Genomic DNA, 17,935 nt, shown 5'->3' with positions numbered 1-17,935 from the left:
TTGACACTTTAAGGCCATGTACACACACAGCTTTGTGTTGCATTTTGATAGGCTGCAAGGAGGAGGTTGCCCGATCGCAGATGTGTTTTTACTGAACAAGCGCCACATGTGTTGTATTGCTTATATGTCAAACACAATTTGGGTCATATATCAAATTTGAAAAAAAAATCTCTCTTTTTTGTTACTTTTTAATGTAATTGTGCATACATTTGCGACTTTTATACCTGCTATGCAAAATTCACCACAACAGAGTTTTACACTGCTGTGCCTGAATTACCTTAAAAGTCTAGATGTGGAAGTCTGAAAAAGTTGCCATTGCGAGAGATCTAATAGGGGTGATGACTTTAAGCGAAAATTCTTTAATAGAGAAACTTATTGGGGCTCATTTACTAAGGGTCCGCGGTCCGCACTATCGTTGGAATACTCAATGATTTCCGATGTGCGCCACATTTAGAAGGGGATTTTGGCACACGCGATCGTATTGGCACTGGCTTTCACACGACACAAATCAGGGGTGGGCTGTTGGACAATCCAATGGACTGGGACAATGCACGGGATTTAACATCTAAATTGAGTTGCAATACCAATCACTTAAATGCACCAGGAAGAAGAAGGTGAACTCCAGCGGACCGCAGATAGTCATAGCACCCAAATAAATAACTTACATTTCCCAAATGTCTGCTTTATGTTGGCATGGTTTTTTATGAGGCTCAGAATTTAGCTATCATTTTTCACATTTTTTGTAAAATCACCAAAACCCGTATTTAGATGGATCTGCTCAACTTCTATTTGACTGTGAGAGGCCGAAATAATAGCTAGACTATTATTACCCCATTATGGAAACTACACCCCTCAACGTATGAAAAAGCCACTTTTAAGAAGTTTGTTAAGCCTTTGGGTGTTTTATAGGGGTTAAAATGAAATGAAATGAAAATCATACATTTTTAGAAAGATTTTTAAGTGGTTTTTTTGCCATTAACCATAAAAATAGTATATTATTTTTATTCTATGGGTTGCCACGATTACGAAAATACCTCATTTATATAGATTTTTTATTTTTTACCCATTTTTACTGAAAAAAAAGTAATTGGCAAAAATGTTGTTAATTTTAGCATCACCGTCTCTCATATGCATAACTTTTTTATTTTTCGCCTCACAAATCTTGTTAATGGCTTACTTTTTGCAAGAAGGATTGTTCTTTTTAGTGTTCTAATTTTAGAGTGCATAACATTTTTTAAAGGACACTTGTCCTGTCACCTCTACCTGTTGGAGCAGCTCACAAGGATCCCATCCCAGCCTTTATCTAGTTATTTCATACTTTAGTCATTATAAAATCATCTATTCTTTATAATGTAAATGAGGCTGGTCACATGGTCAGAGGCAGTGATGTCACACCTGTTACCCCTCCCCTTTCCTCCCCCTGCTCATGTCTGTGTGTAATGTAAAGTAAAGCATGGCTAGTGTGTGTGCTGCATCTGCTGACATGCTGCATCCTCCTAATACACAGAGACACAGACATCAGCTACACAAGTACCTGACATGTTCTGCTATAACATGGCTGCAGCCTGGAGCTGTTGTATCTCTCCTATACACACACAGGCTGCAGGGGGCGTGGCCGCCAGCACCAGGAAGCACTTGGAAACATTACACCATTATACCTCACATCATTATACAGGCTGTCAGTCAAGCACTGGGGGTGTGGCTGTACCTCCCACTCATGAATAAGGTGGACAGCTTGAATATGCTAATACTTCATTGGACATTTCACAGGTCATTTGCATACAGCTTTAGGACCTCATTGCTTAAAGGGAACCTGTCACCAGGAGACCCATTTTGAGCACCCCCCCAGTCCCCACAGAGCATAGTACATACACTGCCAAAGTGTTTTTGTATTAATAATTGGTTTTACAGAAAAAAAGATATGTTATATTGTACCTTTCATTAGCATGTGCTGTGTGACTAGGCAGTTGCCTTTTGGGAGGAGCTGGAAAGGAGCAGTTCCCCCCCCACCCTTGGGGAACAGCTTCTCCATGTAACCTTTTCAAATATATGAAAACACCCATCACTGGGCTTAGCGACGCCCCCTGCACCTCTACAGCCAATCGCGAGTGTGGGGAGTTAATCATATATTTGAAAAGGTCACATGTTTCCCAAGGGTGGGGGGGGACTGCTCCTTTCCAGCCCCTCCTAATTGGCAACTGCCTAGTCACACAGCAGATGCTAATGAAAGGTACAATATAGCATATCTTTTTTTCTGTAAAACCAATTTTTTATACAAAAACACTTTGGCAGCTTATGTACTATGCTCCGTGGGGACTGGGGGAGTGCTAAAAATGGTTCTCCTGGTGACATGTTCCCTTTAAGTTTACAGGCATGTAGAGGGACAATGAAGGGATAGAGGCAATGCTTTCTAATGGCAGTTTGTGAAAATATATTTAGTTTAGGGGGGTTATTTTGACTGACGGGTTCTCTTTAATCACTTTTTAGAGCATTTTTTATAGGGTATTAATTAAAAATTATCTTTTTTTGGAGCGTTTTGTTTGTTTGTTTTTTTACGTTGTTCACTTTGCAGATCTAATAACGATTCTGTTTTATTATGCAGATTGTTATGGATGCAGGGATACCAAATATGTGTTTGTTTTTTTTTGTATTTTATTCAATTGTACTGAATAAAAACTAATTTGGAGAAAATCTTGTTCATTTTAGCATCTTTTCATATGCATAACTTTTTTATTTTTTTGGCTGACAAATCTGGCTAGGGGCTTATTTTTTGCGAGAAGAGTTGTTCTTTTTAGTGGGCTTATTTTAGAGTGCGCAACTTTTTAAATCACTTTAAAAATCACTACTACTAAAGGGGTCTGACTGCACAGAACATAGGGAAGCCCTGGGGCACTCGTGGGTGTTAGGGCGCGTTCACACGTTGCGTTTTGACCTGCGTTTTCATTGCGTTTGAAACGCATACACAACAGCTGAGGAGAGGTGATTTGTCTAATTACATCGCTGCTAACATTTCCATTTACAAAACGCATCGTAAACGCGATGTTAACGCATGCGTTAACAGCGCGTTAACACATGCGTTTTGTTAACGCATGCGTTAACATTGCGTTTACAGACGTAAACGGTAATGTTATTAGGCAAATCACCTCTCATCAGCTGTTGTATATGCGTTTCAAATGTAATGAAAACGTGACCAAAACGCAACGTGGGAACGCGCCCTTAGCGCGCGGTGTCAGCTGTGATAGACAGCTGACAGCCGCTGCTTCTGGTGCGGGCTCCATTTGTGAGCCGGTGCCAGAAGCAGGACGTTATAGCACGCCCAGGTGAGCGAGGCATCTACGCGCAGGACGTACTATAACATCCAGGTGCGCCTAGGGGTTAATTAAAGTAATATCTTTCCCCTACTGATTTCTGTAGCATGCGTTTTTGTCCGTTTTTAATTGCGCAAATTCGAAAAAACGGACATAAACGCATGCATTTTCAAAGAACGCATGCATTTAAAAAAAAAAGGATGCGTTTTTTAACGATCTGAAAACGATCTGAAAACTAAAAACTGCCTAAAAACACCATGTGTGACATCACCCTGAGGGCGCGTTTACATGTTCCGTTAGCGGCGCGTTCATAACGCGACGCTAATGCACAGGGGGCGGACACGTGTGCGCCCTGAGGCCGGCGGCACACGTGTCGTTTTGAACCCGTTTTTGGGCAGTTTATAAGCAGTACGTTAAAAACGCATGCATTTTTGAAAACGCATCAGTTTTTGACCGATTTTAATTAAGATAATTGGGAAAGCCCAATTTCAAAAAACGCATGCGTTTATGTTTTTACAGCCCAGAAACGTGTTCACAACGCCACGTGTGCCGCCGGCCTGAGTTATTAGAATAACAACCTACTGGAGTTGCTGGTGAACACAGACAGCACATCAGTGATTTACATGGATGTGGACTACAACTAATCTGTGCCTCAGGTGAGTCCTGATTGGGGAGGGGCTTCTCCTCAGGTGCGCTGCTCCACACATAGGACTTTCACTCACTATTGTTTCATGCAGCTTCACATGTAGATATTGTCACAGCAAAATGTTTATCAAATCTTTTCTTAATCACTGCAAAAGGTCAGTAGCTTGGTGTTTCTAGTTGGTTCTTTAGTAGTAACGTATAACAATGGATTTTTAGTCAGACATCCGGCCTAGAATTTAGAGAGAGTATGACTAACTTGCTTCTGACTATGTTGTACATCACTTAGTACTCCGCTTTGTCTGTGTTATCAGAGATATTATATATATATTTAGTGTGTAAATGTGTTTTGTACTGATGTCTGACCTCTAGTATATACCGGTGATAGTGGTTACTGCTGTATACTGGGGGCTGACCTCTAGTATATACCGGTGATAGTGGTTACTGCTGTATACTGGGGGCTGACCTCTAGTATATACCGGTGATAGTGGTTACTGCTGTATACTGGGGGCTGACCTCTAGTATATACCGGTGATAGTGGTTACTGCTGTATACTGGGGGCTGACCTCTAGTATATACCGGTGATAGTGGTTACTGCTGTATACTGGGGGCTGACCTCTAGTATATACCGGTGATAGTGGTTACTGCTGTATACTGGGGGCTGACCTCTAGTATATACCGGTGATAGTGGTTACTGCTGTATACTGGGGGCTGACCTCTAGTATATACCGGTGATAGTGGTTACTGCTGTATACTGGGGGCTGTCCTCTAGTATATACCGGTGATAGTGGTTACTGCTGTATACTGGGGGCTGACCTCTAGTATATACCGGTGATAGTGGTTACTGCTGTATACTGGGGGCTGACCTCTAGTATATACCGGTGATAGTGGTTACTGCTGTATACTGGGGGCTGACCTCTAGTATATACCGGTGATAGTGGTTACTGCTGTATACTGGGGGCTGACCTCTAGTATATACCGGTGATAGTGGTTACTGCTGTATACTGGGGGCTGACCTCTAGTATATACCGGTGATAGTGGTTACTGCTGTATACTGGGGGCTGACCTCTAGTATATACCGGTGATAGTGGTTACTGCTGTATACTGGGGGCTGACCTCTAGTATATACCGGTGATAGTGGTTACTGCTGTATACTGGGGGCTGACCTCTAGTATATACCGGTGATAGTGGTTACTGCTGTATACTGGGGGCTGACCTCTAGTATATACCGGTGATAGTGGTTACTGCTGTATACTGGGGGCTGACCTCTAGTATATACCGGTGATAGTGGTTACTGCTGTATACTGGGGGCTGACCTCTAGTATATACCGGTGATAGTGGTTACTGCTGTATACTGGGGGCTGACCTCTAGTATATACCGGTGATAGTGGTTACTGCTGTATACTGGGGGCTGACCTCTAGTATATACCGGTGATAGTGGTTACTGCTGTATACTGGGGGCTGACCTCTAGTATATACCGGTGATAGTGGTTACTGCTGTATACTGGGGGCTGACCTCTAGTATATACCGGTGAAAGTGGTTACTGCTGTATACTGGGGGCTGACCTCTAGTATATACCGGTGATAGTGGTTACTGCTGTATACTGGGGGCTGACCTCTAGTATATACCGGTGATAGTGGTTACTGCTGTATACTGGGGGCTGACCTCTAGTATATACCGGTGATAGTGGTTACTGCTGTATACTGGGGGCTGACCTCTAGTATATACCGGTGATAGTGGTTACTGCTGTATACTGGGGGCTGACCTCTAGTATATACCGGTGATTGTACAGCTGTGTGCCGCTGTTTTCTATGGAGGGGTCACCCCTCCTCTACACCGTGTGAATATACCCTCAGGTCGCATTGCTGGATGCTGTGCTGGCTCCATTTTGAATGTTTACTCTAAGCAATACTACTGTACTGGAGCTCATATTTACTTCTTTTCTTCTAGGTGCATTAGTGGGTGAACATAAATTAATGGAAAAAACATTATGCAGCACTCCATCCATAACATAGACCAGGCCTAGCAATCTCCTGGAGGATCATTTCCTCAGTGGGCAAACTTTGTGAGTACTGCAAGATTCCCAGTGATGCTGCAAATGTGCAAATGATCCTGCACAAAATCTAGAAAAACCCTAGAATATTCAGGCATATTCATACAGTGCAAATAGTATGGCCCCCTTCGCCATATACCATGGCAGTATATGGTGGTTGAAAGCTGGCTGTATAAATAGCCACTAGCGTACGGCTGCCATAGAAGTCAGGGTCGGGGCCCAGAGCTGCTGGGGGGGCCCCACATAAGGCTGTACATAAGGAATCCATGGGGGGAGAGGGGGCTGTATCTAATTTATCCATATGGTGTGTGTGTGTGTGGGGGGGGCTTTATATAAAATAACCATGAGGGGGCTGTTTGGTATGAGAAACTAGAGGATATTTTAGAATAGAAGACTGTTTTAGGTTCTGAATTTTGAATGCTGCCACATGTGTTCACTGCAAAGAGGCCCACTGAGGCTTTGTTGCCCAGGGGCCTACTGAAACTGGAGCCGACCCTGATAGAAGTGCATTGTGAACGTCATGGTACAGTGGCAACGTGCTGTCGCCGTACATGCGTCCCCTGCTGTACTGTTTCCTATGAAGCACCTCTCTAGCCGTAAATATGCTACGCCCATGTCCTGGCCGGGGTGTAACATGCGGTTGTGAATAGGGCCTATGGCTGAGTGCAGACTAACAGGTTTCAAGCATTATATGACACTCTTATTGCTAACAAGATGACATAATAATGTACCTGTCACAATAATGAGGTAACATATTGCCCAATTAATGGAACGACAATTTCATGTTATTCGCATTAATTTGAATGAATCTGTGGTGACACAATTATAGATCACTCCTGAGGATATATAAAGTGGTGATAACTTTTCATTCTCTAGGTCTCTGCATCCTTTTGTAGAATGGTACAATCAGACTATTCATAGAACAGGCTCCTGGTGCTGACTGTCCTGGGTTCCTTGAACAGATCACAGGGTTGTCATTGAGAAGGTCAGCACCCGCCCAAATGTTGTCAGACCCCTAGGGTCCCTCACTGTTCATGGTTTTGGGTGATGTGGCCGTGTGAACAGGTTGAGCATGTTGCAGACCACCAATAAACAGGGTAGTTTGATCTGATGAGGGACACAAGCAGCTCCTTCCATTTAGTTTGCCACCAGTAAGACAAAGGTGTCCTCTTCATTGCACAATGTTGTTTCTCTCATCATTTCTCAGGAGCTTAGAGGCAAGAAGCGTTGGGTGCTGTGGACTCCATTCAACTGCTTTTTGTTTTTTTACTTAGCATTCTTATTCCTTCTAATATTATCATTTGCATATCTTATGATTACATTCGCACAGTATTAATTTACTCAAATAATTCCCTCTTATAGTGTTATTATGTGTATATACGGATAAAGCTTGATACCCATGAGCAAGTTTTGGTGTGACTCATTCTGCGTGTTAGCCGGATTTACTGGAAGAACCAAGAATCCTAGGGATGTTACCAGAGCCCCTCCGTTACACTCTTACCTTCCCTGTCCCTGGTTTATCCTGCTTGATTTTGTTGGTAGATTTTCTTTAAAGGTTACTGATAAAATAGCTGGTGATTTTCTGGTTCCACATTCCCATTAAGTATTTTTGCTCTTTTTATTTGCATAATAGTAAAATTAAAAAGAGGCTTCATTCTTCACAATGTTACAATGTTAAACCTCATGCACAGGAACAGATGCTCGGGCGAGCGTCCAGCCAGGTGCAGGAGAGAGTAGGGTTAGGGCTCCTCACCCCTCCCCTCTCCATAGAAAGACTAGCAGCCGGCACAGTAATACTGCAAAATATAGGGCATGTTGTTTATTAGCGCTTGGGCAGCGTGACCATTTGCCATAGACGTCTACGGGGACCGCGAGGATCGTGATCCTGATTCTGTCCGGGTACATGAAGCTTTAGGCCAGTTGCATACAAACATTTTCAGCCTGTGGAAATAAATTCTTGTGCTGGACAGGTCAGGATTCCTAACATAATACAGAAATTTAATGCAAGGAGTTTTTGTCTACCGGCCAAACTACGGTGACAGTAAGTCCTTGCATCACATTTATTTAAGATGAATGGAATCCCAAACTGTGCAATGTGTTGAGTTCATGGGATCGAAATATCACAGGGGTTAGTTTCCACAATGTGCATCGTGGTTCAGTCCATGGGATTGGACCAGCACACAGTTTCTTTTCAACAGTTGGAACATGCTCGTATGCAGTTGACATTAAAATTGGAAAATGTTACTAGAATTTCCTTATCATGTAACTTTTTTATTTTTAATTTGTTTCTTTTTGTGTTTTCTGATTCACTTTAATTTTAAAATTATTCATCATAAAATAAAAAAATTCATGAGTGTCTTCTGTTCTAAGAAAAACACTGGATGATCGCTTCCTGGATGGATCCCATTGCAAGGAAATAAATGACACTGTATTTCTCATACTTCTGTAATGTATATATTTAGAAGACCAAGCACAGCGCTCGTCACTCTTTTGTTTAGATCTTTTTCTTACTTTTGGCTCCAGACATATTCCAGCAGTACATCAATTTCTTACGTATGTATATTCTTGGATAACATATAGGGTGTGAGGAATTCAATTTATAAAAAAACAAAGGAACAAAAGCAGTAAGAAAAAAAAAAAAAAAATTTTTTTAAGTGGTGGTAGAAATCCCATTTCCTAACTGTCCACCCCTTTGCGAAATGAAGGTCTTTGTCATTCCCATGTTGCGTTCATATGAGAAATATTTCATAAATCCAAATGGAATATATCCATGACCAGGTCCCTCATTCCTATTGTTCCATATGGCTGCTTGTACTCTGTAATGTAGTATTTTATTTGTATATGATTTGTAAAGAACTACGGAATATGATGGCGCTGTGTAAATAAAGATTATGATGTAATTCTGGAGCTAAAAATTTTTCGGGCTTTGTTTTTATGCACTATGCACTCCGAACGTCACTTCCTCTTTAAACTTTGGGGGACGTACGATTGTGTAATTACCAAATGTGTTTTAGTTTTATTTCTCAATACCCTATTAAAGAAAATTTGGCAACAAAATGAAGCATGGATAAACCAGAGACACTTGCTCATAGAGCCAGGCTCTGGGACTTTGCTAATCTTCTTACATCTGTTATCCATGGCCCCATTCCTTCTAAAGTCAACTTAGTGTGTGAAGCCAGAGCCATCCCTCATATCCATACTGACTCATTAGCATAATTGTAAAAGTTGGTTATAGAAAGAAGGAGGCCATGAATAACAAATATAAGAAGATTATCACGGTGCCTGGATCTATGAGTAAGTGCCCATGGTTTATGATGCCCACAGATTTAACCTGGAACAACTTTCGACCTTATTTTTGTAAGGACTATTCATATCTATATCTATCAAAATATATTTATTAACCGCCATATACAGGAGCCATTGTCTGCTGCTCTGGCAGTTAGATGCTGAACCGTTATTGGTTGCTGTTCTGCCACAGGTCATTAATATGAGCTCTGAGCTTTGATTGGTTACTACAGGCAATGACTATAAGATGGAGGTAAGATGGATAGAGATACAGAGATAGGGGAAGATTTATCAGAAATGTGAAAAAATGAAACTTGCCATGCCTCAGAAATCGCAGGTTAACAGCAGCTCAGAGACCAGGTCACTGCTGCACAGACACATCTCTACAACCACTGCTAAGAGGAGACTGTGTGCAGCAGCCTTCATGGTAACATAGCTGCTAGGAAACCACTGCTAAGGACAGACAACAAGCAGAGGAGACTTGTTTGGGCTAAAGAACACAAGGAATGGACATTGGACCAGTGGAAAATTGGACTCATCAGGCCAAAGCACAGATCTTTGGTTCCACACAACCGTGTGGAAAGGGGGAATGAATGGACTCTACATGCCTGGTTCCCAAAGTGAAGCGTGGATGTGGTGATTTATTAAAATTTGAAGGTATACTGTACCAGCATGGTTACCATAGCATCTTGCAGTGGTGGCTATTCCATCCGTTTTAGTTTAGTTGGACCATCATTTATTTTTCAACAGGCAATAACCCCAAACACACCTCCGGGCTGTGTTAGGGCTTTTTGACCAAGAAGGAGAGTGATGGAGTGCTATGCCAGATGACCTGGCCTCCACAGTAACCACACCTGAACCCAATCGAGATGGTTTGGGGTGAGCTCAATTGCAAAGTGAAGGAAAAAGTACTAAGCATCTCTGGAAACTCCTTCAAGACTGTTCGAAGACCATTTCTGGTGACTACCTCTTGAAGCTCATCACGAGAATGCCAATAGCGTGCAAAGCAGTAATCAAAGCAAAAGGTGCCTATTTTGAAGAACCTGGAATATAAGAGATATTTTCAGTTGTTTCACACTTTTTGTTAACTATATGAGTGAGTGAGAAATGTCTTCAATGGAACCTGCACCCCAAACATTGATACTAAGCCTCACACAGCACCTTACAGACCAGTGTAGAGGCATTCCAATGTTTGTTGTACACAGGCTTTTTCCTTTCATGCACAGCGCGTGCGCTGAGATTACGCACCTGCGGGCAGGGCGTTTTTAGTGAGATACATGGCAGAAAGGAGGAGGAGGGGGGGGGGGGGATTGACCAGAGCTAAGAGCTATCCCGTCTCCTTGACTGCATACAGTCATGAAAGCAAGATGAATAAAAGACGTTTTTAGAAAACATCAGAAACGTACAATAAACGTTTAAGAAACATTGTAATGCCTCTCCCTCGAACTGGACTCATGGTGACAAGTCTCATGATTTTGACTTGATTTGATTTTTCGTTTTGTGCCTTTTTGGGAGTATTTTCACTTTTTTTGTGCCTAGGCCAGGAAGTTTTCTGGTGTGTGTCTGATGCAGTGTTAATGTATTTAATGTATGACCAATGTTTTCTTTGATTTGCACCTTCACCCCTTATTGTTGGGCAAATAAGATTTTTTTTTTTTTTTTAGGTGCAAATCAAAGTGCAACTGCCCCATAAATTTCGATACATGTTTTAAAATGTGCCTAAAAAGTAGCAAAGATTTGCACAAACTCCCACCACTAAAGACAAATGTTCCTATATATCTGATACATAAGAACACACAAGTGTGTCAGCAGTAGAAATAGAATATATTTGCCTCTTAGAGTTTTACCCTCTATAAAATTAGCAGACTACTTTCTATTTCTAAGATGAAAGGTGGTTTAGGTGGTTTGCAGATCGAGAAGGAATGTGAAATGTGGTAAATACAGATCTGTAAAGACCAAGTTTATTTCACGTCGTCACTTCCATCATATTATTTACTCATGTACTAACTAACACCACAGACCCTCTATCCAAACACATTCAATGTAACAATTCATAGTGCAATAAACATGACTTACTTAATGTTCCTGTATTTGGGCGACCGTGTTAACAATCTGCAATAGTTGGCGACATGCTCAGATTGTTATCTTTTCGAACATTAAGACAGAATCAGTCGTAGTCATCTCCAAAAAAGGATGAGAATTAAGTAAACTTCCTTTTTTTTTTTTGTTTTTTTTTGTTCTTGCCTTTACACTTACTTTACCAGATGTGATGGAAGTAACTGAGTAAAAGAAAAATGGTGGAAATGAGGCACAAGTGCACTAAGAGAATGTGTGTTCTCTATGTTCTGAACCGGTTGGTGGCAGCGTTCATGCTGCTATTTCTCCTAAAATTTTGTGCCTAAGCTGTTGAACTATGGTATGTTTCAATTTCATTGGCCATCAGGATCTTTCTCTACTTTCTTGGAATGATAAATTGTGTGACAAATGTATATACTTAACGGAAGAGTGCTATAGTGGATATACTATTATTGACCCTTTAACTACTTGGCCCTTTTTTTTAAATTTGATCTTTTTTTGTTCTTAACTTCCCATATTACAAGCGTAATAAACTTTTTTTTATTATTATTATTTTTGTTTTGGTGTAAGGGCTTTTTATCTTTAAGACAGATTGACCGAGGGCGGTTCAATAAGTTCCTGTGTTTGACGACAGAGGGCGTTCCTGAGGGAAGTTGGTGTTATCATCGTGTGCTGCCATCTATCAAACGACGGCAAAACAAATTGTAGACTGGTTAGTTTGGATTTGGCAGCCGTTTAAGTAAGACGTGTTTTGTGATTTTCGCTAAGATGGAAAAAGGGCCGTATCGTTAGATAATTCACTTTTTGTTCTTGGATGGAAAAAAATGCGAGGAGATAAAAGCAGAGTTGGATGCTGTTTATGGGGACACTTCGCTATATATGACCACAGTTAGATATTGGTTCAACATATTTAAAAGTGGGCAAACATCCGTTTTTGATGAGGAGCGACCAGGACGCCCGGCAGACATGGTTACTGAGGAAATCATTAAAAAAGTCCACAACATGATACTCGCAGATTGACGAATGAAAGTGCGCGATGTAGCCCTAGGTGTGTCGACCGGAATGGCAATGAATATTTTAAATAAGTTGGTGATGAAAAAATTGTTGGCTGGATGGGTGCTCACAGTGGACATCAAGCGGATGCGGCTGTTAACTTCCAAGAAGTGTTGGGAGAAATTAAAGCGAGATCCGAAGAGTTTTTGCGTTGAATTGTCACCGTTGATGAAACCTGGATTCATCATTACACACCAGAAACTAAGCAACATTTAAAACAATGGATTTCTCCCGGTGAATCTGCTCCAAGGAAAGCTAAGACGGTCCCATCGGCCAGAAAGGTCATGACAACGATTGTTTGGGATGCGGACAGTATCATCCTTATGGATTTTTTAGAAAAAGGAAGAACGATCACTGAACAATACTACAGTGAGTTATTGGACCGCTTTGACAAATAATTGAAGGAGACACGGCCGCATGTGGTGAAAAAGAAGGTCCTGTTTCACTACGATAACGCACCAGCCCATTCATCCGGAATTGTCGCCGCCAAACTGCATGAATTTCGTTATGAATTTATGCCGCACCCCCTGTATTCTCCCGATCTGGCTCCCTGTGACTTTTTCTTGTTCCCTAACATAAAGAAATAGCTCACAGGTAAAAAAATTTAGCTCAAACGAGTAAGTAAGTCATCGCCGAGACAGAGGCTTATTTTGGAGAGTTTGACAAATCCTGGGAGAAGTGCATCTTTCTAAAAGGGGACCATGTTGAAAAATATATATTTTTTTTTTTAAATGGTGTCTACATTTCTAACAAGGGTACTTATTGAACCACCCTCGTATATCATATATTAGGGAACTGGTCTGTCTGTTCGTATAAATAGGCTGTCATAAACTCTAGAGCGCTCTTATTTCTAATGCAGTAAGTGGGGCCATGAGTTTCCAAAACTGCACAAAGAATATGTAAGAACAACTTGGTGTCCAGACTATAGGAGGGAGTCCCAACAGCTGGCCACCGGATCTCTCTATATTTATGTCTCTAACAATGATTCCAATATAGTATGAATAGTGTCCCGAAATGGTAGGATATTTCATTCCTTAGGGCATAGAGCATTCCATAGGGCATACCAAAAAGATCTGGTAAAAGGAATTCAAAGACTCGCTTCTTCAAGAATCACATATATCAGGCATGGTTGGGTTTAGTTGGTGAAGCAATCCATAAGTATGATACTACTTCATTAATAATTTATATTGATTTTCTTTATAAAGAGCTGAAAGTGAGCCCTTTGGAGTCTTATCCCATATAATTTTCCAAACTGGTTTAGTAATGGCTCTGCCAAATCACGTGTACGAGTGCTTCTCAGATTCCTGATTCACATACTTTATGATGAGACTATCGAAGAACCTAGGATAGATTTACAATGTAGAAGATTTCGAGCAGAAGTATGTGTTGCAGGTGCAAAGTTCCTAGAGGGTTACCTTCCTCTTAATTTGGAAAAACGGTCATCAGCTTTCAAAAACTGATGTAGAAGAAATCATAGGAAGGAGAGGGGTAAAGAAAAAGTAAAAATCGTAAACACATTGGGTATCGACGCGTCCGAAAATGCCTGATCTATCAAAATATAATTATGGTTTTTCAGTGCGCTCAACCTCGTAACGTAAAATGGCACCCAAAGTCGAAAATGGCACTTTTTTCCATTTTAAAAAATTTATAAAATTCTATAAAAAGTGATCAAAAGGTCTGTTTTAATATGCAGACGCATGCCCAGACAGTTTACACTCAGACCCAGAAGGAGTCTCACTGCAGAAGAGATCGGGCAGCCCTGGGGCACTTGGCAGACCTTGTGGCAGCCCAGAAGTGGATCAGATTCCCCCGGTAAGCGGTACAGGGGGATCCGATCAATAGAGGGAAGACCCTTACACGCGAGTGTTAGGGCGCGGTGTCAGCTGTAATTTACAGCTGACAGCCGCTGCTTCTGGTGCCAGCTCCATTGTTTATAGAACAGTTTTAGAAATCCTTAGACAATTATACTATTTGTATTTTTTCTCAATTGAAAATGTAAGTTTTTTCCTCTCCCAAAACCAGCAATGGTCATCCTGACCTTCAATTTTACAATTGGCATTGGGCAATACTGTAGCGGAAAAACCTACATGATATAAAGCTTATAGCTGTAGTTTTATCCATGTCTATTAATTACAAAAAGACATTGGGAGTCAGTTAGGCATCTGAATCCTTATTATAGAAATGGCAACCAAAACTTCAAGAAAGCCGACCTGGTCTACAGTGATTCCTCCGTCTCCAGTTCTGTGCAGAAGCTGCTCAGCGTGCCACAGCTGGGAAACATCAGGGAATATGCATATAAAATTGTGATCTTCTACTATATATGGCCATTCAGCCATGTAATGTTGCCTGTATTATGTGCTTTTTACTGTCACCTAAATTTAGAGTTTATATTTTACTGAAGAAAAGAATAATAAACTCCTCTTCTCTGCTGAATTGTCACAGGAAAAGACCTTTTCAAATAGTTGGCATATATATCATTATAAGATCTAATCTTATTCTCCTATTACACTATATCGCCTTCTTTTTTCAGCCATTCAATTTATTTTAATCTAATATTCTTTGATATGATTACAGAAAAGAAGAATGACCACTATATTATCACTTATCTGCCGTTCTGAGAACCTCTACATTTATATGTTTGTGATATTAAATTCCCTCTTGTACACTAATGAATTTTTTTTTTGTGCTTCTTTATTTTTAACCTTTTAGGTGTCCAACCTAAGAGTATGTTGTGATGGCTTATAAATAAACACACTGTTGAGCACAGTCAGCTTCTGCACATGGTCCGTGTTACCACTTGATCTAAAATCTTCCCCCTGTGCGCTGTGATCAGAGATTGCTGATGTGTTGCTCTGGAAGTGGCGCGGCCTAGTGAAGTGAATATTGGCTCCTGAAGTCGGGGTCCTAGTGAATATAGAGTTGATGGCCAATCCTATATTATGTCTTACCAAGGGCAGGACCTAATATACCGGCTGTTTATAAACTAACCATAGGTCTTGGAAAGACATTAAATTGTAGGTCTCACTAAAATATTTAACCTATTTATTTGTTAATCATACTTTATATTTTTAATTTTAAAAAAAGCAATATTAAATATATAATTTTCAGTCTGGACACTTGCTAATGACAATGATCACTTGCCGGTTCTGTAGCTGCTGTTTATGCAGCCGCATTTACATTCTAGACAGGATTATAAATGAATATTTACACCTTTTGTAAAAACAAACACCATTATTACATCCACTTCTTATAATCTTAATTCACAGCTTATTTACAGCTAATTTCTGCACAAAGTGTACCTAGAAAAGTTTCCATAGACAATGAATCAATGAATCATTTTAATGAGTAAAAATGGAAATGTACCTCTCCTGGAGCCATTGTTGTGTCAGGAGATGGATCCATCTACAGATTCTTAATTACTCAAACTGGCTACTTCAAACCTGTCTAAAGCGGCTTTCTAGTCTGGACAACCTAAAGACAACTAGACCTCAGCTGAAGCCCAATGTGCTCACCCAATTAACAACAAAATGATGGCTTATTCTTCTTGTATGCAAAGTGCTTGTTTCTGAAGCCACTAGCAGCACACAATAGATAAGGTGTTAAGAAACATGCATGTAATAAGTATTCATTGTGCCCTGTAGTAATGTAGAAAGGAGCTGCCACACTTCTGCATAACACAGGCTTACAATCATATTATACTGTCTGTGGGATGTGTAGTTCTCTAACAATAGCAGAGGGACCTGATCTAATTACTGGAGTATGATTGTTCTCTTCCTTGTCATTTTGTATCCGCTATATGTGCTGATATAATTAAAGCGGGGTGACCGATCGGCTGCATAGGCAACCTTCAGATGAACTACGTGGGAAAGCACATGTTTCCCCCAGAAGCAGAAAACTGTCTAGTTCTACTCTGTACTGGTCTAAAGATCTACCCTAATGGGGGACATTTTACTTTGGGGTTTCCACCTTTTTTTCGGGTGCTTCCACTGTCTTTTCTCCTTTCAAACCCATTTATTAGTGGTTGGTGCCAGAAGAAATGTGATTTTCAGTATCCTCTGACTCCGCTTTGAAAAGGGGGGTAGTTTTCATGTTGGGTAAACTCCGACACAATTATCTGTCCTTTCCATCTTTTGGGCACTGAAATGTGGCAGAGAGTCGGCCAAAAGAAAAATTGTCTAGCATGATGGCAACTGGTGCTACTGTCCACGGGACAGAAATATGTACCCCATTACCAACAGCTAGTCAAAACCAAGCCAGCAGAGATGAGGACACTTTATATAAATGTCCCCTAATGTCTTTTTCTGGTCAGAAAGCCTTCAAGTGATCAGAAAGTATAATGGAGTTGTTTTTCATTAATAATGGACATTGGGTCTCCTTTATTGTCTGAATAACCAAATGGACTGGCTCTTCACCTTAAAGTTACATGTACGTGAATGTGACCTGTATAAGACTCTTGATTGTATCATGACGACCCTTTCAAAATGAGCCTTCCTGTAAATTATGTGTGCAGTCCCTGGACAACAATGTTCCCGTGGACCACCTATGAAAGTTGGGGTCTCAGACATTGGGAACATTGATGTCCAGGTCTGACGAACTGCACACGGCAAGTACAGGAAGGCTTATTTTTAGGTCCTCTCATGCGCTTTTGACCACAGAGCAGCTCCTATCTTTTTCTGTTGTCAAAAGTGCATGAGTGAACCTCAAAAAAAGCACGAGTGGACCTAAAAATAAGAATTCCTGCACATGACGTGTGCAGTTTTCCAGGCCTGGATAACAATGTTCCTGTGGACCACCTATGACAGTTGGGTCAGATATCGTTGTCCAGCAGAGAAGCTACACACATGTGCAGGAAGGCTTATTTTTAGGTCCACTCATGCATTTTTTTGAGGCTCACTCATGCGCTTTTGACAATAGAAAGAGATAGGATCTGCTCAAGCGGAATGCTTATTCTTAAGGCCTTGAAATCCACAACACAAAAAAAGTGGGGACAAGTTCGTTGCTGAAAATGTGGCGATTACATGTCCCAATCTCAATTTTCGTGTGCATGACCAATTAGAGAGTGCCATAGTGAATACCCAGCTTTCTCGGACATTCTTTAATTTTTTGGTTGATCCGATTTGTGGTAGGACTCTGCAGCCATGGAACGGTATACATCATAAGCTTCAATGCTACCTGGGACCTGACTTAACATAATTTGGCAAGTGTTTGTTTTGACCCTATAAAAGGATGGCTGATGATGGTTACTTTAAAAAATAATTTCAAAAGGTCATTTTTTTTTTTTTTTTTTTTTTTTATTGTATTTTATGTTTTGAGTAAACAAACAAACAAATGACTGGCTCGCAGGCCATTTAGCATACAAACAAGTGGTTGGCTCGCAGGCCATTTATCTTACATAGTCGTATATATTTTACATGTCCAACAATGGGTGCGTATCAAGGTGCATTTTCACTTATACAGCGTAAGTAGTCTCCATGTTTTGATCTCTTTCAGGGTAATCCCCACCTGTGTAGGGTGCCC

General features: G+C 40.8%; 1 protein-coding gene across 3 annotated transcripts in view; it reads left to right on the top strand.

Annotated features, from left to right (window-relative positions):
- The first annotated feature begins 3,945 nt into the window (after nt 1-3,945).
- Nucleotides 3,946-17,935, top strand: part of PALD1 (phosphatase domain containing paladin 1) — a 194,279-nt gene continuing 180,289 nt past the window's right edge. Inside the window, exons 1-2 of one of the 3 annotated variants that reach the window (XM_072130461.1) lie at nt 3,946-3,964; nt 5,902-6,016. Coding sequence is in view for 1 of the 3 variants with exons in the window: in XM_072130457.1 (XP_071986558.1) it covers nt 4,074-4,108 (35 nt within the window). In the remaining 2 variants the exon portion in view is untranslated. Of the gene's footprint in view, nt 3,965-3,984; nt 4,109-5,901; nt 6,017-17,935 lie in introns of those variants that run through there. The other 2 variants (XM_072130460.1, XM_072130457.1) reach the window with 2 other exon arrangements.

This window comes from Engystomops pustulosus, chromosome 11 (assembly GCF_040894005.1).
Source record: "Engystomops pustulosus chromosome 11, aEngPut4.maternal, whole genome shotgun sequence".
Classification (NCBI taxonomy): Eukaryota; Metazoa; Chordata; class Amphibia; order Anura; family Leptodactylidae; genus Engystomops; species Engystomops pustulosus.
Note: the sequence above shows the minus strand (reverse complement) of the source record. Positions and strands in the feature narration are given on the sequence as shown.